At 41.6% G+C, this 23,290-nt stretch overlaps 2 protein-coding genes across 5 annotated transcripts; one reads left to right on the top strand and one right to left on the bottom strand.

The window, feature by feature from the left end:
• Positions 1 to 4,888: 4,888 nt before the first annotated feature.
• On the top strand, positions 4,889 to 7,195 carry LOC102718196 (heparanase-like protein 1). 2 transcript variants are annotated; one of them, XM_040526198.1, is made up of 5 exons: positions 4,889 to 4,909; positions 5,007 to 5,255; positions 5,335 to 5,371; positions 5,515 to 5,698; positions 5,796 to 7,195. In XM_040526198.1, the coding sequence occupies exons 2-5, from the start codon at positions 5,022 to 5,024 to the stop codon at positions 6,922 to 6,924; spliced, it is 1,584 nt and encodes a 527-aa protein (XP_040382132.1). In that variant the 5' UTR covers positions 4,889 to 4,909; positions 5,007 to 5,021; the 3' UTR covers positions 6,925 to 7,195. The 2 variants fall into 2 exon arrangements, with proteins under 2 accessions (XP_040382132.1, XP_040382131.1); XM_040526197.1 differs by lacking the exon at positions 4,889 to 4,909 and having other exon boundaries at positions 4,979 to 5,255.
• Positions 7,196 to 7,508: 313 nt separating this feature from the next.
• On the bottom strand, positions 7,509 to 20,690 carry LOC102701188 (DNA annealing helicase and endonuclease ZRANB3). Of its 3 annotated transcripts, none has more exons than XM_040526453.1 (25): positions 20,261 to 20,690; positions 19,022 to 19,357; positions 18,541 to 18,673; positions 17,413 to 17,588; positions 16,991 to 17,064; positions 16,338 to 16,373; positions 16,171 to 16,261; positions 15,634 to 15,693; positions 14,987 to 15,182; positions 13,947 to 14,140; positions 13,250 to 13,351; positions 13,017 to 13,127; positions 12,310 to 12,375; positions 12,130 to 12,189; positions 11,488 to 11,575; positions 11,251 to 11,378; positions 10,998 to 11,126; positions 10,828 to 10,917; positions 10,365 to 10,673; positions 9,019 to 9,203; positions 8,848 to 8,950; positions 8,562 to 8,707; positions 8,332 to 8,411; positions 8,115 to 8,260; positions 7,509 to 7,831 (listed from the first exon to the last, which is right to left on the bottom strand). In XM_040526453.1, exons 1-25 carry the CDS (start codon positions 20,570 to 20,572, stop codon positions 7,760 to 7,762), a joined length of 3,423 nt encoding a protein of 1,140 aa, XP_040382387.1. In that variant the 5' UTR covers positions 20,573 to 20,690; the 3' UTR covers positions 7,509 to 7,759. The 3 variants fall into 3 exon arrangements, with proteins under 3 accessions (XP_040382387.1, XP_040382386.1, XP_015695434.2); XM_040526452.1 differs by having other exon boundaries at positions 12,130 to 12,228; positions 20,261 to 20,689; XM_015839948.2 differs by having other exon boundaries at positions 12,130 to 12,228; positions 13,017 to 13,064; positions 20,261 to 20,689.
• Between the last annotated feature and the right edge of the window lie 2,600 nt (positions 20,691 to 23,290).

The following is a 23,290-nucleotide window of genomic DNA, read 5'->3' as shown; positions in this document are numbered from 1 at the left end:
CAAGGAGAGGGGGTTTATAGGGGTGCAGCGCCGGCTAGGGCGGGGAGGTGTTTAGCGGTGTGGTCGGGATGCGGCGCCGGGATGTGCGGGCGGCGGTTAGCGGTGCCGGGGAAAGAGGAGAGGTGGTTGCACCGGCGCGACCGGGATGTGCGTGCGGACGCAGCAGCGCAGCGCACGTCGCGCGACGGCTCGGGCTCGCGGCGCTCGCGGGCCGGATGGCGAGGTAGAGCATAGCGGCGGCGGCGTGCGGTGCGTGCGTGACGCGATGGCGAGACATGGGGTGGCGAGCGACTCGGCGGCGGCGCACACACGGCATGCCTCGGTGAGGAGGTGCACGAGCGCGGAGGGGTGAGCACAAGGCACGGCGAGGAACGAGCGCATGGGCGGGGAGCGGCCGGCGCGAGGCAATGCGATGGCGCGGGCACGTGACTTGGTCATGGGCGCGACGAGGAAGGCGCGCAGCGAGCAGCGACACGGTGAGCGAGGCAGCTCGGCGCGCACAAGGTGGCGAGCGGACGCGGTGCAGAGAACCCACAGAGCGATTGCGGCGCAGTAGGAAGGAGCGGCCCCGCGCTTGCGCACGACCGTGGCGGGCGACGTGAGGTAGGCGGTAGTGGCGCGGGCATGAGGGCGCGGCACGGCCGGGACAACATGGCGGTGCGATGCGACGGGTGTGGCCGACATGGCAAACAGCTGGCAGCGCGCGACGCGGTGCGGCGGTGTGCGGGCGCGCGCAGGCGTGGGCGCCGGCTGGATGAAGGGGACGGGCCCGACAGGTGGGGTCTACCTGTTGGTGTCCCGAGAGAGGAGGGAGGAGGACAGGACTTCGGGTGCGGGTGTGGCTGTGGCCGTGGCCTGGTTCGGCGCGGGAGCGGGAGGGAAGAGAAAGGAGGGAGGCGGGAGGAGACTTCAAGCGCGGGTTGGGCCGTGGCTCGAGAAATTGCGGACAGAATACGTATTCGCAAAACAAATCCAAAACGTGCACGAATTAGAGATTCGCACGACGAATTAGTTTCGAAACGCGAAAGCGTGAACTATTAGCGGAACAACGGCAGGAGTTAGCGACCTGTTAAATTGAGATTTAACGATTCGCTAAACTGGAAACTAAACGACTTTAACGTAAAACTAATCTACGTATGAAATTGAATTTCATATTGTAGATCAATCTCACGCTAGCTAATTAGATTAGAAAATCTAAGAAATTAAACAGTAGTTCAGAAATAGATTGATTCGCATGAGTAAAACGTATGCGAACCTGAGATCGGCGACAGATTAGATCGGCTTTGGCTGCTGCGAACAGGGAGCAGCAGGGCTGCTAGCGGCTTGCTGCGTAGCTCCTGGATAGGGGGCGGTACAGCAGTAGCGGAGGCGCAGGAGGTGGTTGGAGGTGCACGGGAGAGGGAGACGGGAAAAAGAGACAAGGATGTAGGGGTATTTATAGAGGGGAGCTAGAGATAAATCTAGTTATCCATCTCCTATTAAAAAGGAATAGATAAGGTTTCAAAGAGATAAAAATTGGAGCCCTAATTGATTGTAATTGTTTTCACGTGAGAGAGGTGGAGACGGGGGTCACGGCTGGCTGGCAGGGTGGAGATGTGCATGCGTCCGGGGGGAGGGGGAGGATCGCACATGCCGAGGAGGCAGGGAGGGAGTTCGGCCAGGAGGGAAAAAAGGAAAAGAAAAAGAAAAGGGAAGAAAAGGAGAAAGAAAGAAGGGAAAAAGGAAAGGAAAAAGAAATGAGGGGAAAAAAGAAATTGCCTTCAATTTTGCCAATTTTTATTAAGTTTATTTGAGTAAATTTTATTGACTGCAATTCAAATTTAAATCATGTTAATCATTTAAAATGCTTTCGGGACATCTTAGAACATTTCGAAAAACTTTCAATTAAATTAAATTAAATTACACTAGGTTTTCTCCTGAACTTTAATTAACCAATTATTTTTAATGTATTATTTAATTTATTCTTGGTTAAGGTAAAACTCAGAGCGTGACAATATGTGTGTGTATATATATATATATATATATATATATATATAGTAAAACTAATATGCGCACCTCCTTAGAATAAGCTATTCTATGCCCTCTCCCTTCATAAGGCCCAAAACCACTCCCACCCCTTTCAAAGGCCCAAAACTCCCACCGGTCAAACCTATCATTTGAACTCTCTCTACACCTCACCTTTGTCAATTCTCGTCTATCTGAAAAGTGGAGTAACACGAAGAAAAAAATACAATAACATGCCTTATCAAATACAATAACAACGTCAAAATATAGTCACGACGGATCTAGTTTTTTAAATCACAATTTTTTAACCAATGTGATGAAAACGGTTTTAAAAAATAATATAAAACACATGAGATATTGCTATCTAAAGATTGAGAATACAATATTTTTAGCTCTCTCAGATGCATTAGTTGTACTGTAGCAACAGTACACAGTCATGATGTTATTGTACTTCTATCGTGATGTTATTGTATTTCTATCACAACGTTACTGCAATTGTTCAACACATGTTACTGCACGTATATCACAATGTTACTGCACTTCTATCATAACGTTATTGCAATTGTGCAGTAACAATATACATATTTTATAGCAACATAGCGTCATTACTGCATAGATTACTGCATTTATATATATTTCTTAAGATTTTGAACTTTAAACAACTTTATCTCTCACCTCATATATTATTTTTTAAGAACTTTTATACCATATTGTTTAAAAAATATATTTAAAAAGTAGATCCCTCGTGGGTATGTTTCGACGTTGTTACTGCAAATTAGTCGTCGTGTTACTGCATTTTTATCGTCGTGTTACTGTACAATTCCTATGAGACGAGGTGAGCTTAGATTAACATGAGAGGAAACTCATAAAGAGGTTGACCCACAGGATTAATCATTTGACCAACCTCTAAATGAGGTGGGGGTGGTTTTTGGGCCTTGGGAGGAAGGTGGGAGGTGGGATCAGGGTTTGCAAAACCGTGAAAACCACGGCGGTTACCGCGGTAACCGTGCTCTCTGCGGAGCCACAGTTTTGGTAAGCTGCGATAAACGAGTTTAAATTTGAGGAGAATTTAAAATTGAGGAAATTTAATGAAAAAAATATATGTGGTATATGTTGATATATAGTGTAATTTTGTCAAAGAAATTAATGAAAAAATGTATTCCCAGTGTAATTAAAAATCATAAACTAGTATTTTTGGAAACAAAATTAAAAAATAGCATATTGCAAGTAATATTTCATAGGAGGATGGTCAAGAATATTTAGTGTTGAGTCATTATTAATTTACACTAGACACTAGGGTACATAATATTGAAATACAAATATACAACGATGGATATATGAAAAATATGTATAGAGAAAAATAGTTTTATTCGTAATAATGGTAGTAGGTATAGTTGTGACGCAACAATCAAAATGAAGTTGTTATTATTTTTATTGGAGTGAATTATTTGGTGAAGGGTGATATGCCGATGTATGTTTGTATATTGCAATATTAAGAATTTAGAAAATATCATATGAAAATTTTCTTGTTTTCCCTATAGCATGTCCTATTGTCATAAATATAGTCACAAAATATTTTTCTATTTTTTATGTATTTTTCTAGATTTTTTAAAGTTTTTTTTACATTTGATATCACACCCGCGGTCTCGGTTTCGGCTACAAAAACCGCACGATAAGCCGCGGTAACCGCCATTCTCATGTGTTGTTTCAGCAAGTAGGTACCGCGGTTTGCGTGGCTTACCACGCGGTAACCGTGGCAAACCACGCGGTAAGCCGTGAAAACCGCGTGAGTTTAAATTTAAATTTTTTAGATTCAAATTTATCCCGGTTTTTGCGGTTACCGTACGGGATCCGCGGGAGCACGGTACAACGGTTTTGGCGGCTTGCGCGGTAAGAAAAACCCTAGGTGGGATGGACCTTGAGAGGTCTTAAAAGAATGGGACGTAGAATAGCTTATACTAAGGGGTGCTCGTATTAGTCATGCTCTATGCAAGACAACCGCGTATATACCATGTTGTATACGACGTGTGGAACGAAGTAATAAAGCATTCACGATCATCAGCTACCGACATCACCTAGCTAGCTAAACAATTGTTTGACTACTACTAGCTGCTTGATTCCATCGGTTCTTGCTTCTATTGCAATTTAATTTTTGCAAGTGGTCTCTGTCTCAGCGCCGAGGAGGCTAGCGCTGAGCTTGAGATTGCCGGCGGCAGAGCCTTTAGCGCTGAGTGTACTGCCACGTCAACCGGATGATCGGCTCAGCCTCCACGCTGGTAAGTGCTCAGCGCCAATGAATGTGACGCTGCAGTATAGGGCATCAGCGCCAAACATATTGGCGCTGACCTAACAACCTATTTTTTAATAAAGTTTTTGTTAAGGGCCAATTTTAAGATAAGTTTGTTAAAAGGATAAATTTATCAAAAAGACGGTACCTTGTCAGTTTGATGTAATTCGATTGGTCACTTAAGTATGTTGCTGGAATTACTTGCTATGCAATAAGTATGTGGCTGGAATTACTTTCTATGCAATAGTACAACTGCTTACAATGATAGCAGAGCCGGAATCGCCCAAACACAGATGAATTTGATCTTGATTTTACAGAGATGTATAACAAATGTTCATCCCATAGTAGTTAGATTTTCCGCAGCTTTGAAATGAAGCAAAAACATTTACTAAACTCATCACGTTTTCACTTGATATTTTTGTCAACCTTCTACATCTTTATGCGTCAGAGATAAACAGCTTATCCATGCATCAATCTGTGGATCCATCCATGATCCAACCACTTCTCCCTAACTCGTAGGTGTTCTTGCGTAAGCTAAGCCGTTGGGTTTGTCTCCAAGTCCAAAATTTGTTTGCTTGGATGCATGAGAAACAGTTCGTCCTGGAAACTCTGCCCCCAGTAACAAATCCAAATCCTGCTAAAAATATAAATGAAATTCCTTATCCTATATTTTTTTTCTTATTTATATAGTTTGATCTCACTTCAAACCGTTCAGTGACACTCTGGAACAATGGCTGCCGCCGTCGTCGTCCTTCCCCTGCTCGCCGCCCTCCTCGTCCCCTTCTCCGGCCTGCAGCCCGCCGCCGCCGGCGGCAATGCGGCGGCGGCGACCGTGGTGGTCAAGGCGGCGACGGCCATCGCCCGCACCGACGACAACTTCGTCTGCGCGACGCTCGACTGGTGGCCCAGCGACAAGTGCAACTACGGCATGTGCCCCTGGTACAACTCCTCCATCATTAACCTGGTAATAATCACTCACATGATCATCCACCTTAATCAATTTTCTTGGAGACTCTCACAGCTGACGCTTCTCGCTTTTGCAGGATCTGGATAATCCTATCCTCCACAATGCAGTCAAAGGTAAACTGATTTTACAGATCAGTGATCTATCAAAGATTATCTGCAGTGATGATGATGATGATTAGCACTTGGTTTGCAAAAAATTGTTAATTGCTTCTGAGTTTTTGTGCTGAAATTAAGCAGCGGTTTGTTTGCTGCTGCAGCGTTCAACTCGCTCAGGATCAGGCTTGGAGGATCTCTGCAGGACCAGGTGAGTTACAAAGTCGGCAGCCACTTCGGCCATTGCCGGAGCTTCCGGCGAGACGACGGCGGCCTCTTCGGCTTCACCGACGGCTGCCTCCATATGAACCGATGGGACGAGCTCAACGTCTTCTTCGGCAAGACCAAGTGATTAATTACCCCCCGCGAACAAGTGTAATTATCGGCTAATTAATTAATCGTCGTGTGGAGAAAGGTTAAATCTTTTTTTTTTTTGATTGATCAGCACGACGGTGACGTTCGGGCTGAACGCGCTGAGGGGGCGGAGCAAGGCGGCCGGCGGCAACGACACCCTGTACGCCGGCGACTGGGACGGCCGGAACGCGCGCGACCTGATGCGGTACACCGTCGGCAAGGGGTACCGCGTGGAGTCGTGGGAGCTCGGCAACGAGCTGAGCGGCAGCGGCGTGGCGGCGAGGGTGGCGGCGGCGCAGTACGGCCGCGACGTGGCGAGGCTGAAGAGGATGGTGGGGCGCGTGTACAGCGGCACCGGCGGCGAGGAGCCGAAGGTCCTCGCGCCGGGCGGGTTCTACGACGGCCCGTGGTTCTCGGAGATGCTGCGCTTCTCCGGCGCCGGCGCCGTCGACGGCGTCACCCACCACATCTACAACCTCGGCTCCGGAAAGGACAGTGACCTGATCAAGAAGATGCAGGACCCGAGCTACCTCGACCAGGCGAAGAAGACGTTCCGCGACATGGCGACCACCGTCCGGGACGCCGGGCCGTGGAGCTCGCCGTGGGTGGGCGAGGCCGGCGGCGCGTACAACAGCGGCGGGAAGGACGTGTCGGACAGGTACGTGGACAGCTTCTGGTACCTGGACCAGCTCGGCATGTCGGCGGCGTACGGCACCAAGGTGTACTGCCGCCAGGCGCTCGTCGGCGGCAACTACTGCCTCCTCAACACCACCACGTTCGTCCCCAACCCCGACTACTACGGCGCGCTGCTGTGGCACCGCCTCATGGGCCCGGTGGCCCTCAAGGCGGCCACCGCTGGCGGCGGCGGCGCGCCGTACCTCCGGTCGTACGCGCACTGCTCGAGGGAGCAGCCGGGGCTGACGGTGCTCCTCATCAACCTGTCCAACTCGACGGCGTTCGACGTGTCGGTGTCCGGCGGCCCGCTCGGCGCGGCGCCGTGCGGCGGGCGGAGGGAGGAGTACCACCTGAGCCCCCACGGCGGCGACATCCAGAGCCAGGTGGTGCTGCTCAACGGCGAGCCGCTGGTGCTCGCCCCGGGCGGCCAGATCCCCGAGCTCCGGCCGGCGGCCGTGGCCGACGGGTGCGCGCCGCTGCGCGTGGCGCCGCATGGCGTCGCGTTCGTCAGGTTCACCAACTTCAAGGCTCCCGCGTGCGCATAGTATTATCACGTACGATACTCCTAGGCCCTAGCTAGACATGACATTTGCAGAATGAACAGCAGATTGCGTTGTATCATGAGTTAATAATCGTTTGATTAAAGATGTGGTAATCAGTTTTGCTTGTGGTTTGATCAGTGTAAAAGATTTGATCTCTGCATCATGTTCTTCGCGATCACGTACGAATCGGTCGATGCGGTTTGCGATTAAGGTGAAAATTAGGGGATAACCCTGCTGCACGTTCTTCCTATGTGGACAGTGTCTTTTACTTGATTCTTTAGCAGTTACACATATTTGGCTTTTGGCCTTTACAGCAAAACAAACCGAACGACATATTTACAAATAAAAAATAGTTTACGAATAAAACTTTTATTCATGATGATCTGAAAGCTAAAACTAGGAAATAAACTTTAATAAAAAAAACCTCAAAATCAACTCCAGATTTAAAATTAAAAATTCAAAATTGACTTTGGAGTGATGTTTTTTATCATAATTTATTTTACAGTTTTAGTTTTTAGATTGCTATAAACATATATGTAAAAGTTTTATTATAAATTAGTTTCTATTTACAAATATATCATTTGACCTTTTCATTTTTCAAAAGCGAAAAACACATCGCCTTCCCTATGGCTGCCTCCAATAATAGAGCCACAGTGGGCAGCAAAAACAAAATTGCCATTTCCTTTCCTCTTCCCACAATCATTCCAGAACCCACTACATAGTTGCAGATCGCAACCAAAAGGTATACAATGCACGAGTGCAACAACACATGACTGACTACATTCAAAAAATATATACACAGAACATTGAAGCTCTTTGAAAGAATGACCACCCAAACTCAGGAGTAGGCACTGCCAGGGACAGCAACCAGCAAATATTTGTCATCTAGTTCTTCTGCTGCTTCACTTGCCTGCAATAAAAAAAAAGGTAATTGTAACATAGATGTCAATGAGTGCATGTTTAAATAGAACAAAGGATTAGACATTATCCAGATCAAGCTATTTACTACATAGTTTTCCTTGCAAGATGTTCACAAAAACACATTCTTCGCCGTACTTAAGAAATGGCATGATAGCAAATTGGCAACAGTAACCTTTTATAGTGTCAATAAGTTTGAAAGATCTTCATTTCAGAACTTTTTATTTTCCGAAAAAAGGTTCGAAGTTACTCTAAATAGGAACAGGACTACTAACTTCATCCTTCTGCTGATTATTAACGGTGTTTTTCAAAAGCTCTTTAGCTCTCTTTGTCAGTTCCTTTCGCTCCTTTTGCTGTGCCCTTGTGACCTCATAATGACAAGCCACACATAGAGTTCTCAAATTCTCAAGTGTGCATTCCCCTGCGAAAGGTCAGATAGATTAGATCATGCTGTTAAGAGTCAAGCATGCAAAACTTGTGTACATACTTTACCTCCTCCTCTATATACAGGTACTATATGATCTGCGTGCCAAGCATTACCCTCACTTGGCTCACGGACAAGCTTATCTAGCCTATGGTACAATATAGTACATAAAAAAGTGTCATCATCAATCCACAAATTGGCAATGTACAATAGTCTTTAAGTTGTCTAGATATGCAAAAGAGAAGTTAACATAAGCATTGAACATTGGAAAAGTATAAAACCAAATCACAACACTTACAATTTTGATCTTCCTGCAATATTTGGAGCAACATTCCTAATGTATTCTGCTCTCTTTTCCTTGCATAAGGGTTTGATATGCTTGACAAGCTTTTGACAGTCTAGGTTGCACTTGGAGCATATACCATGTTCAACTTCAAATAGTTCCTAATAATTAGACAAGCAGAAGCTTTAGTACATATAGCTCCATATTTTCACATATAGCTAGCGTACCAGTTTTATTAATCAAATAATGCAGTTTCTCTTTTCTTTATCTATGCTAATTGCCGAAGATAAAAAAAATGTACCTTCCGCAAGAATCTGTTACTAGTTCTTGATCTGTACACCTCAAAGCAAGACAGACCACAGAATAGATCTTCAAAATATTCAGGTGACTTTGCAATCTCTCCACTGATTACAACGACAGTATTATTAAAAAGTCACAATTGGCTAATGAAATGCACAATGAGCAATATTACTTGCAAGGTTCTTGACATAATTTGCAGAGAGGTTCATCGTGAACAGTCCAGGCTTGAGTGTACACTCTCTCTTTAGTTGTTCCATTATGCAAAACCACATTTCTCCATTCAGCATTCTCTGGCAAAGGATTACTAACATCACACAATGGTGTTACACGCCTCTTACTCCCCCCTTTAAGCAACCCCTAAGAATAAAAGTAGAGCACAACAGACAAAAAGGAAACATGATTAGACCAAGGAATGCCAGGACTTGTCCTGTTTTTCATTTCATGTTCTTATTTTGACACCAAATCAGATTCGACACATCATACATGATGTAAATCAACTCCTCAAAATTGTATTTCAAATGGAAAATTAATACATCAGAGCGACATGATAGCAGCGCATAAGCAAACCATAGCTACCATGTGATCCTCATGGCTAGTGTGGCACTGTGGTGGATCTGGTGGCTTAAAAGTTGCAGTTTTATTTTTGCTTTTTTTGTATATGTTAAGTTACTAATTATGAAAATACATGCTCCCTCCACTTCTTTTATTTAACATTATTGACTTTTATGTCTACGTTTGACCATTTGTCTTATTCAAAAAATATATATAATTATTACTCCCCCCCTTCCAAAATATAAGCATTTCTAAGAATCAAATTTTATACTACAACATAAACATTTCTGCACTGATTCTCATTATTTCAATTATTCCAAATATTCCAGAGTCAATCATATGCTTAGAAAGAGAATCTAATTAATTCAAAATTCAAACATTGACCATTAAAGTAATTCAAAACAGAAACAGAAGCAGCTCTTCAAATAGTTCCTAATAATTAGACAAGCAGAAGCTTTAGTAATTATTTTGTTATGATTTGATTTATCATTAAAGGAACTTTAAGCATGGCTTATAATTTGCATATTCGCATAAAAAAATTGAATAAGACGAGCAGTCAAACATATATCCAAAAGTCAACGGCATCAAATAAAAAAAACAGTGAGTATATTTTATGACAAAAAAAGAGCTTAAATTCTGCAGCACAGCTACAATAGGCTGGCCTTTGGTAGTCCGCTACTAAAATTGATTGACTGAAGAAAACATCCAAACCAGTTAAAAAGTCAAACATTGTAATATCCTGCATTAAAGTAAATCCATATCCTCCGTTAAAGTAAATCCTAATAGAACTTGAGCAATTTCTAGAATACGAGAGAAAGTTGCATAAAGAATCATATGGCATAAATAGATACGGTTACTAACAAGGAACCAGCATTGCTTTTGCATATTTTCTGCAATATTTTGAATTAAAGCATAGAAAATAAACCAATATTCAAACCATTCACTCAAAAATCAAGAGGAACATACTTTCGTGCTGTGGTTGATGTTATCGTTCTGGTAGCACAACTCAAGGCTCAAGGGAAGCTGTAAGGGCTTTCCCAGTAGTCTCTTCTGCTCAATTGGTCTTAACGCCAACCATTCCTTCACGAATGCTTTGAATGTATTGCAAAATGCAGGATCCCTCTTCAAGAGCAGATTTCTTGCTTTTTTGGCATTATCAGAACATAAAGGTGAATCTACTTCTTCTGGCAGGAAGTTTTCAAAAAGTGGTCTGGGTCTTGAATCATGCCCAGGAACACATATGTACACATGAATTCGGCCTGTGTGCTGGCTAACCTGTCAAACGTGAAGATAAATAAAAGGAAATGAAGGAATGAAGACAAAATGGACTGTGAAGTGAAATTAACTTCAGATAATGAGACAAGTCATGACAACAGTCTGTGAACAGAGGGTAAAAGCATAAACAAGTACATGTACAAGACAGTTTAACCTCAAATCGCAGAAACTTCACTTGAATATGGCAATCCGTAGTTGCCGGAAGGCCTAAAGTCTGAAAAATTTCAGAAAGCCTCCGACGAGCCTGCAATATTTGAGGTGATGTTGCATAGGATATAGTGCAAAATATTGTATTGTATGATACAAACAAGAACGTTTTATTACCTTTACTGATTTAGCGCTTGAAATTGAAGGGCAAACAACTGAAGCTTGTGAGATGGAACTATTGCAAGCTATTTCTTCACGTGCTGTTGGTGATGGATTACTTTGCATTACTGTATGAAGGCTTTCATCCTAAGGGGGCAAGGCACACACACAAGACAGTTGATAATCAATCATAGACGGCCTCATAGGAACTGATAAGTAGCAAGTACTAGTAAACAGGTATCAAAATCTGGAAGTAATGCCTCTTTTCTACCTCAAAGTGAAGAGGAATTGTCCTAATACTGAAGAAATCTGACTCAAAATCGATCTCATTGAGGCCAGGAAGATTCTCAATGGACATATCATCACTTTCTAAATTCTGTTCTGGTCCATTCCCACAATCTGCATGAGGTTCAAATAACTCAACCTTTTATTTCACTTACCAGCTTGTGATACTAATTACTACGAACCAACGCATCAATTATTTGTTAGAGATTTTCAGATGTTTTACCTGCATTATGATTCTCCAAAGGAAGACACAAATGCTGTGTTTTTCCCTCGGCTTTACTGCTTTCCTCAAGGTGGTAAACTTGATCAACCTTAGAAAGAAGGAAGCTAAGTTGAATGAATAAACACCAAATAGAAAAAAAAAAACAGTCCCTTAATTGGTCTGTTAACCATGTTCAAAGATTCTATTAAGCCAATTGATTCCAGGAGTGATATAGAAACTATGTCTCAGCTGCAAAGGTATATTAAGTAGTGCATCAAGCCCCTCTTAAATTTTTGAAGTTCAATGATATCAGACTTTTTACAGTACTTGTAAAATATTTTTGTTCATTTTGTAAATTATTTTGTACTTTTAAAGCACCAAAATGAAATTGAAATGATTGAATGAAAACTTGCAAATATTCAGTACAAATTCAGCTGACTTTTTCTAAAGTTCATTAGCAGTGTTGAATGCGGCACATCATGTTGTAAACTATAGAAAAACCTCATTCCAAAGTCCAAACAATGGGTGCATGCTTATACTGTCACTTGTTACAGACCATGGAAGCAACTCAATCCAAACAACTGTACGCTTACATTGTAGTACAGCCGATCCCAGCCTTCCTAAGGAACAATATAATAAACAATTACTTGACCTATGGCCTACCTCAATCTCTCTTATAGCATCTTTCTTTCCATTCATCAATGATGAGACCCGGAACAGACTCTGGTTCAAATGAAGCCAATGTAATTCATCTGATGTGTTCTGTGAGCAAGACAAAACAGAACAATTTATAGTTACATTTAACGAAACTACAAAATACGCTACAGGAAAAAAGGAACTAACCTTTGCACAGAATATATATATGTTGACAGCATTTGTTTGACCTCGCCTATGAGCTCTATCCTCAGCCTATGTTTATGTAGCAAACAGTTAGAGATAAAACAAAGAAACACAAACAGACTAACAGTAGGGCACACCAAGCCTGTAAACAAGAGAGCACAAATTAAGCATGTAAAAACATGAAAACACATATGCGCATGGACCACATATTTACTGTTATTGATTTGTTTCGTCTACCAGCATAACATACAAGATGATCTTAGTCCACATTGGGATAAAGATCATGCACAATGGCAATAGACAGTTTGGATAAGAGCAGTAAAGGGTTTGAAAGGTACAACCTCCTTCCCAATATAATTTGATCAAATTGTACTAGCAAATAGAGAGAAGTATTTAAGCAAATAGGATAGAAATATTTTTCCTTACTCAACTGATAGGGGATAATTTGATCTGATCCCTATGGAAAACATTTCTATCTGAAAAAAAAAAACTCTAGTACATGGAATATATCTATAAAAAAATAAAATCAATAAAGAAACTAACTATTCTTATCTCTAAACTCCAATTAGCTACACCAGCAGGCACAGTGAACAATACTGCACTTACTACAATAGGCATAAATAATATTAGTCTGCACTGTGACTAATGCTACACAGCACAGGATGGTGAAAAAAGTCAATGTATGTGCAGGATAAGGAAAAGCTAAGGACCTGAAGCAACTCTGAAGCTGATTTTGGGAGCTCCACGAAAACAACATTCTGAGCAGATGAGAAATCTAAACCAACACCACCAGCAGTAATTCCAATAATTGCAACCTTTACCTATTTGGTAGAAAGTAGAAGAAATAGTAAAGTAGTAAATAATGGTGAGGCAGTTTGGGAGTAAAACTTGAGAGTATCATATGGAATACCAAGTATGAATCAAATGGAAGGGAAGGAACAACCTCTGGATTTAAACGAAAAGAATCGACAGCATCTTTCCTTTCCCTAGGAAATGTGCTGCCATCAATGCGGACAAACTTGATCCCCTGCTCTGTGACAAACACCTACATACAAAGAAAAACTTCAGTAAAAAGTGTTGGCAAATGCTTTTCATAAATTTAGATGGTATAATTTAGTTTGATCTAGTGACAGCTGCTAAAACGTGAGAGCATGCGCCTGATTGATTTGCCAATGCATGTGAAGTGTCATGCACATCAAGACTTCCAAATCATTATAAGCAGATTAAACAGTCCAGAAGAAAGGGTATTATATGACAGAACGCTGGATATGGTACTCGTGGCTTGTATAAAACTGTGCCAGCCACACGTACATGACCAGACCAATTTTACACATGCACTAGTGCTACTATCATATGAGTTCCTATAGTCCAGCTTCTTGACACATATCATTTATTTTCTTCCGTTTATTTTAAAGATGAAAACTTCCATTTCATTAGGTGGAAGTGAATCTTATTGAGACAGAGAGCTACAAACAGTTGAAGTGGTACTTGCAAAATCAAAATTACATAAAGTAACATAGTTGTGATTTTAACTGTTTTCTTATAGTTCAAGATGCTTATTATCTACAGTGAAGAGAAAAATAGCATGATAAACTCATCATAAAAATACAGTTATAACTTAAAAGAAACCTCATGATTACCTGCACTCCATCTAGGACCTTTAAATGATGGGCAAAAATTATTGTTTTCTGGCAAGACTGAGAGTTCAGACTATCATTATCAGCTGGTTCTTTCATTATGAAATGATTTAAGAACCACTCACTGAACCCAGGTATTTTTGCAATACCAATTTCTTGTGCACTGAGGTCCCTTGGAGATTTCTTGCAACAATCAGCTGTGGGCAAATGAAAAAGAAATACAAGGGAATGAGCACAAAGTTTGCAAGAAGCAAATAGTCTTGAACAATAAAATGGTGGAAAACATATGCTTTGTCCCGAGTGCTAATATCAGTGTTACATTTAACAGCACTATATTAATAATTATTTATGAAACGAGGAGCATGTTACATAAGGATAAAAAGAGGTAATCTGTCTCCTTTAAAGTGGTAGGCTACTCTTAAAAAAAAGGTGATGGTTTGTCAAAAAGAAACATGATGTTTTGATCATGGGCAAAATGCTTAAAATATCAGAAGTTTAGAAAAAGGTATAATGGTTGGAAGTAACAAGTAATATTCTTCACCTATAAAGTAGCTAGTATTTAAAAGTAGAACAAAAAGTTGCACTGTTGCACTAACATTTCTAGTTGATATACATGCAGTGTTCTTCAGAACAGAAATAAAAGAAAGCTGGTCATCTTTTTCTTGATGTTTTAATCTTCTAGATATGAAAATGGCTTTTTTTTGAAAGGAATTTGTAAATAAATCTCAATTCGGATAGTGTCAAGTACAATCTTATACTGTGGCCTATTGCATCGCTAATTCCATGACTAACAGACATTTGCAAAGTTCTAAATCCACACATGTTTGGTATTGAATATGCCGCAAATGCCACGCAGGCCTCAATGAAATTACTCTCTTTCAAGTTGTTGCATTTTTGGTATAGTTCTGATATCTCTGGCCATTATCAAATATTACAGATGCAACGATGTGTGTACTACATATGTCACCATCATTAAGGCACATAAAATTATAACTGACAGGAGGTCATGTTATCATATCTTCTATTAGCACAATGAATGCTACCTTCTTCCAAGTTCACCTCCTCACAGTCATTGCTATTGTCTGGTGAGACAATTGTTGGAATCTCATTGCTAGTGTTCACCCCTTTGATACAAGATGATGTAGCTGTCTTGATATCTGATGCATCCAGTTTCAACCTAATAATCTGCCGACGCTTGGGAGGTAGTTCATTCAACAAATGCTCCTTCAAGCGCCTAATCTACAACATAAGCAAAAACCATCAGTTAGTTTGACATAAAATGGGCGATTAACAATCAATTACAAGACAAAAACACAATGTGGTTAACATGGGGTGTGGCGACACAATTCAACAATTGATAATATCACAATATTTGCAAGCATACTAATAATAGAAATATATAATATAAAAAGGAAATTTGCAAAATTCTGATTGTATTGGAGTGCACTTCAGTTTTTTTATGGTATGGTTATATGAATCTAAACTCGTGAACTTCCGGCATCACAATACCAAATTTTCCATTTACAGATCCATGGGGAAATATCATCAGCATAACATACTGAAACATTTTCAGATTTAGCATAAATTAATTTAGGGATAGCATGAATATCAAATTACGATACCATATCATGAACAACATGACCAAAATAAACTATGCATAATAGGCTTAAATAACAGAGAGAGAACAGACCATGAGAGTCTGACTGAGCAAAACATTTAACTCTGTCAACCGAACACCCTTTGAAAAATCCTGCAGAGAAAAATCATGGTGACAGCCCTCAACAGAACCAAATGTTTTATCTACAAATACTCCTCTACTGGCATAAACTGTTTGGAAGTACTGGCTTTTTATGTTTCCATAAACTATTTCACAGTTTACTGAAATTGATTTGTGCATGAACAGCATAGATGGCACACAGAAAACAAATACTCCCTGTTTCGCATTATATGTCTGGTCCACAATCCAAGACACAAAAAAGTAGCACAGTTGATAAAACCAAACCAAATTTGTTGCCATTAGATAGAGTAGTTGTACATCTATCTAATAAAGCAACCACAGTCCAATTCCACTATAAACCGCTGGACTATTGTGTGCACACCAGAAAAATATTGTGAAGCATAGGGAATAACAACATAATAAAGCTTAGCAATAGAAAGCTAGACATTATCTAAAAAAAGCAATAGAAAATCTAGAACTCTGGCTTGAGAAACCAGTCACTCATAATACCCGGTAAGTTCTCCCCTTGAAGCCTCGAACAGTATGTGGCAAGCAATATTTGTTTGCAAAGTCAAATTTATCGCTGCCAAGCAAATGGGGCCTGAAAAGCCACGGAAGTGTGATCAGAAAAGTCCAATAAGACTAACACAATACAATGGCATTCACCTTTTCCTTACCATAGTATGTTTATCTGATGATAGATGTCAAAAGGTCTATTGTCACCTAGGAGAAAACAAACTATGAGATACATCTAACAAGCAAATAAAAGTCTCCAATTAAGACTATCATAATTCATAAGTAAACCATACATCAGTAGCAAGAAATCAGATCACTTAAGTAAAGAAGGAAACATATATGAATGAAAGAATATACTTGCACACTCTACAATGTCCTCAGTTACAAACTGACACAGACACTGAGCCCAAACATGGAAAAAGGAAGATATTGCAAGTAACTATTAATTACTAGTAACCAATGAACACAATGCAGACAATACATTTGAAAATAATGTTAGAAAGTAAAAATAAATTGGATCAACAGAAATGGTTGAAAGAGTAACAGACAGAAGTTTCTGTAAAATTGCAGAAAATTGAACTATGATAGTTAAAAGAGTTTTCATCATTCCCTTTTCTCAATTACAAGGCATGGGTAGCTTGGATATTTCTACCATTTCTGGAATTTTAAAATTGTTTAGATGGTGCACAGAAAACATGTCACATATCATAGCAGCTATCTGCATGATTGGAGATCCAGATATCAATGAGTCAAATAGCACAACAGTATAAGAAGCTTTAAGAGACATTCAACCAAATATATTTAAAGTTACAACCTTGACAAAGAGGGTGTCCCAGAGAGAAGCACAATGCGACTGATATTTGGCGCTAGTTCCAGTACAGCTTGTGTCTGTCACGAGTCATAAAACAGTTTTAATGGTCCCTTACCAGTAGTGAAGCAAGTGCAATGTTGATACATTAGGTGGCTGAAGCAGTTCGAATAAATTGATTGACTTAAGTTCAACATTTACACGTTGTAATGTTTCAGAAAGCAGGGAGAAATGCTAGCAGATCAATAAAATCAACTAAAAGAATTCTATTTCATAAGAAGTGATTCATTGCTAGCATAAATAAAACATGATTTACCATGTGTACCAAGAATCACCATTGTGGTCTCATGGGTTGGGAAATTAAGGAGTTGTATACTCTATATTAATTGCATTGATAAAGTTGCATGACAAGCTGATGATATAAGTACCTCATTTTTTTCATGCTTTTTCTGTGTGCAGCGAATGTTGTGCGATTCATCAACAATCATCAGTGCCCATCTCCTATTCATCATGCTTGTGCGAAGGCGGCTTAGCATCTGATATGAAATAACCACTGCCCTCGGACAAGCTCCTAAACGTTCAAGACTGCCTTGATGACCAAACACTGTGGATCGGACAATGACAATTGAACTGTTAAAATAGTGTTCCTTTTAAAATATTAAGTATATAACAAAACTGAAAGGCAGGCTACATAGAATAGTATCTAGAATTGAAGGATAGGTGACAAGAAATATATGATATTAGGCATATTTTTTAAACAGTATCTTCAGTTCTTCACTAATATAGAAGAATCTAATTTATATTGCACAAATATATGACTCAGCCAAAAGTTAAAGGCACTATTTAAAGTTTTAAACCTCAAGCATACTGGGAGACTTGAGTAAAAAACTTATGATGATTAAGCTTGGGGTGAAAGTTCACATTTTTCAACTCAGGTCAAAACAATCTGCGGTGATGCATTATAATTCCTTTTGTACAGCTCATGAAAGCATTTCATTTTTAGCTAGTGCAACTTCAATGAAAGATTTATAAAATTCTAGCTGATCCTCGGAAATGAGTTCAATCAAATCCCATGATAATTGACCTAAAAAATAGCAGTGGAATGGAACAATCAACAAATAGATACATGTCATCTAATCTTTTATATCACATAGACACTCTACCAAAGTTCACATGGCACAATGATCTGCACTGCAACTAGATTGATGCAATGAATGTAACTTTCCCGATGTCCACCATTCAGAACTTGCAATACATCAAACAAAAAATATACAATGTTATATAAAAGAACTACAGTCCACAACCTATGAAGAATAAAATGTATGTGTTTTTAAATTAAAAGGTAAAAAATAATATACTTACTGGAATTCGACTAGAGTAAAGAGAAAGCATTGAGGACCAATGAAAATGTGGGCAAAGATAAGATCGGCACTTAACACTTATCAAAAGCAAAATGACTTTTATATACTAGAGAATTGCAATAATTATAATACCAGATTTCATATCAACAAACAGTAAAGAATATTAGATCTCTGAATGATTAACCAATGAATTACCGAGATGAATATCTTTCGGCAGAAATGAAGGATCCCATCTTTCCAATTCCTCTGCCCATGTATAGCGCAAAACAGCTGGGCACACTATTAACACGGGGCCCTCATCCTTGTAGCAGCAAGCTATTGCAATTGCCTGCATTTACATGTATGAGAATGTGCTCCTTTCACAGGGAAAAAAATAATGCTCAAAATCCCAATCATTCAAGTATTCATATAATCCAAAATTAACTCGTTATTAAGAATTGTTTGGTACTGAAACTAAAATGGAATTGTAGTTTAATATTCATATAAGTCAAAATTATTACTGTTAAAACAGTAACATGCTTTACAGGTGTGCCCCAAATGACCAAACTACAGCATTCTGTAAGCTCCAAAAGTGTTTTCACCAATAATACTTTAGTCATATACACAAGCATCCCTAGTTCCCTACAATAGTCATACAGAATTGCAATGGTTGCATGTTCTTGTGTAAAATGCTCACCTGGAGAGTCTTACCAAGCCCCATCTCATCTGCAATAAGGCACCGCCCATTCCTTTGAAGCCCAAACCTCACACCTTCAAGTTGAAAGGGTAGGAGTGCATCTCGCAAGTGCTGTGGCAACTTTGTGAGAAGCTCATCAACTTCTTTATCAGAAGCGCAGCTTTCAGCAAAGAACTTAGGGAGGTTCTTAATAACATTCCTTGTTTTGTAAGGTATATCTTGCACAGCAACTCCAGGCAACTTCTTCAGGCATTTTAACACCAGCTCATGATCCATGAGCTTAAAGACAGAGAAAAGATGGCCGCTTTGACTTTGTGTTGTAGAGAATGGTACAGCCTTACCAACATTACAGGGGGAGGATCAGTTTTGATTCCAGATAAAGAACATATCATTCAAGAAAACCGACCAAAACAGGTTAAATATAACAGCAAATGTTTGCTCTTTTATGCTTACTCATTACTTTACCCCTAGAAAACAAGTACTCTACACTGTATTATCCTCCACATCATAATTCATCCCCATTTAGTGCTTATAGCCATTGGTTGCCAAGGCTATTTATATTGCTCACAAAAAACTGTGGCATGGTCATTATGTTGATACAACATCAAATAAAAATAAAGAAGAAATATCAGTTTCTTCTATTCATAAATCATAATACATACTCAATAGGCACCGGCAAGGCCGTAATTATCCATAAAGCTTATATTTTAAATGGCCATGCTAAAAGTCTTAAAACGCTTTCAGGATTCAACCTCATATGCTGTGAACATAAGTGTGTAACGCTTCTACCTCGAGATTATTGGCCAAGTGTGTGAAGGGAGTAATCGTTGATGGGTACAATCTACATGTGACATCAAAAGTTTGGATTCACAAGTTTTGGGGACTTGCACACTTAGCGAACTTGCGAACTAGGAAGACTATGTTGATCAAGGAAAACTTAAACTTAAACTCGTATGAACAAAGGTGAAGAAAAATCCAAACGAAAAGCGCATACATTTATCGAATAACACCATCAGATAAAGAACATGTCATGCTTGCAAATATCCACGGACTCCAAGAAACGCTAAAATAACAAAACCTTGAGAAAGAAACGCCCGTGGCATCCAAGAAAAAACCGAGTTTCTCGAACAGCATATGACAAGAACAAGAAAGAGTTGATTCCCAATTAGAGCCAGCCTAGATTAGCAAAATGCGTAGAAGACTCCATTAGAGAAGAGATGAAGGGCGGATTGGCCGTACCGAAGCGACGCAATCTTGGACGGCGCGGAGGCACTCGGCCTCGCCGGGGTAGGCCACGCCGTCGGCGGGCCCCACCGCCACCGAGAAATCCTCGGGGCTGCACACCTCCAGCACCACCTTGAACCCCACCGGGGGCTGCGGCGGCGGCGGAGGCTGAGGCGGAGCGAATCTTGGGCACTTGGCGAGCCTCCACACCGCCGAGGCATCGGCATCGGCGGCGGCGGCGGCGGCTTCCGCGTAGCGCTTGCGCCTCTCAAGGGCGGCGAGGCGGTTGGCCTCGATGCGGAGGCGCTGCTCCTCCGTGATCCCCATGGGCTACACCTCCCCTGCGCTAGGTCTGCGGGAGCACGGAGTCATTGAGGGAGGGTTCGGCTCGTCGGCCGCGTTGGGTTCGGGAAATGGGCGGGCGGTTGGTCGGAGGAGGGCGGGACGGGGAAGAAGAAGAAGACACTCCATAGTCCAGGAGGAGGAGAACATCCACACGAGAATACACCGTAATGGGCCGGCCCAGCCTAAATTTTCATGAGATTTCTGTACAAATTTTGGGATATATTTGTGGTGACATCAAAGTAAGAAGCATTTCAAATCTGTCAAGATTTATCCCTGACATCTACCATCTCTTTGGACCTAGGTTTCTTCACCAATCGCTTGTGGCACCTCAGTACCTGCTGCACGCTCTCGGAGGAGGGGTCTAGCCTTCCCGATAGGGATGGCAACGGGGAATTCCCCGTCGGGGGTTACACAACCAGACCCGTCCTCGCGGAGGAGAATTTTCCCCGTCCCCGTCCCCGTGAAATGCAACGGGGCAACATCTTTCCCCATCACCATACCCGTGCGGGGAATTTTTCCCCGTTGAGCCTCTATCCCCGTGAACAAGACAGCAACCCATCAACAGGATAGCAATTCCAGCTATAGAAGTTCACCCCATCAACAAGACAGCAACAAAAGAATTAATTATACATGAACGCAATTCCCAGTTTGCATGATCACTCATTAACTCATCAAAAAGACAGCAACACAACCAGACATGATCAAAGAGAGAGAAAAACCTTTTTTGCCTAATTTTTTTCAGCTTGTGTGTCAAGATGGGGTGGATGGATGGTTTTGATGCGCGCGGCGGTCGCTCAGCACGGCTCCTAGATAGGGCAGGGGCTGACCCTAGCGCCGCCGGCGGTGACCATCCTGGGTGCCTTCTTGGCGTACTGCGCGCGCCTCCACTTGTCGATGCCCCACGCCACGACCTCGCCCTTCTTCCTGCCGCCAAAACCCAGGTATACCTTGCTCTCCTGCTCCCCTTCTCCCAGAAAAGCAGCGGCGAAGAGGTCATCGTCATCAGGGAGGAGGAGCCCCTCGTGGCCGGTGGCGTCGGCGACTCGGCGTGCTGGGGCCGGCGGCGTCGGTGTCCAGGCCTCCAAAGGGCGGCGGCGGCTACTGAGTGGAACTGGAGAGCGGGAGAGTCAGAGACTGGATGAGCTAGGGTTTTATTTTTTCTTATATACTTAGCCTGAATTTTATGGGCCATATGGGCCAGGCCATGTGCGCATACATATTTCCGGGTCTCCACGGGTAGCGGGTTCGAGGGACGGTTAACCATACCCACCCGAACCCGTCAGACCCGACGGGGACTCTTTTGCCTCCATTTAATCCTCCATGGAGACAAAATTTATACCATCCCCGTCCCCTAATAGGAGTATTCCCCGTGGGGAGACGGGTAACGGGGCCCCATTGCCATTCCTACTTCCCGACCTCTCTCCTAGAAAATGAGTAGTGGTGTGCCAGTCTAACGTCCTTGGAGCATACATTGGGTCCTAACAGTTTGGACCCAACTGGGGAGATCTGTGAGGGCTAAACGCATTTCACCATCTATATTTGATGATGGACAGCACCAGGGTCTAGGCACCAACGCTATAATATTAAACGCAATGGGAGGACAGATGTCATTCCATGGTAGACGTGAAAAATAGAGGTGCCCCTACCAGTTTTCCTCAATCCCATCATCATTATCATCTAAGTTCATGGTGGCTGATAAATGACGTCAGCTTGGCTCAGCGGTCATTTGCTATTTATTATCATTGATGAGCCATCGATAAGATGTATGATGGCATGCTCATGGGAGGGGGCTACCAACTTCGTCTATGTTCCAAAAAGTGGCTTGTGCGGGCAGACAGGCCCCCGTGGAACTTCTACTGGCATCCGATGTTGTCAATCACATTGCACACTTCATTAGTATGGAAGAAGCATGTGCATTGATTGGTTATTCGTAGAAGTCACAAGATGAAGGAAATGGGTTCTAGTAGCAGAACGTTCCTTAACCAGAACTAGGTCATTGCGGTATCCCTTTAGCACTATAAAATGATGATCAAGCCCAATGAGAGAAGATAGCTAACACTAATCTAGAAAAAAAAGACTTATCTGGAGCTATGGAAGGAAACCGTAATGAGTTAGGGAAGGGAACTCCTGTTATTCTCAAAATGAATTCCACACAAAATATAAAAACATCTACAAAAATATAGTATTACGTCTCCGTGCTTCTAACTATGTAATCGTCTTGCCCTTGCGTTTCTATTCCATGCCTTCACCGAACAATCGTTTAATTGAATCATAAAAAAGCATTGGAATTAGAGCAGAGATAATGACTCAAAGGAAAGTACCAAGAGATTAGACATCATGCTTATTTTTCTCCAAAATCCCCTCCTCTTTGAGCCATTCCGTAGAAATTTCATGGGATACTTTCAATCAAAATCCTTTGTTCCAAAAAATCAAATAGCAAACTCTCCTATGGAATCAAAATTCTACTGTTTTTCTATGTTTTTCGTATAAATCAAAGGGCCCTAAACGTCTGTTAAAATTATGCACTCAGATGGTATCCGGTGCCACAGCACGGGAGAGCATTTTTCATGTAACCAAAAAAAGAATCAAACAATGATAGAAGTTCCAAAGACAACAAAGTGAGTCTCAGAAGTAACACGGAAGGAACGGACAAGAAAGGTAATGCATGTGACCACCAATTTTACATTTGGACAGTCCAAG

Source organism: Oryza brachyantha, chromosome 7 (genome assembly GCF_000231095.2).
Source record: "Oryza brachyantha chromosome 7, ObraRS2, whole genome shotgun sequence".
Classification (NCBI taxonomy): domain Eukaryota; kingdom Viridiplantae; phylum Streptophyta; class Magnoliopsida; order Poales; family Poaceae; genus Oryza; species Oryza brachyantha.
This window is presented reverse-complemented; position numbering and strand designations above follow the sequence as displayed.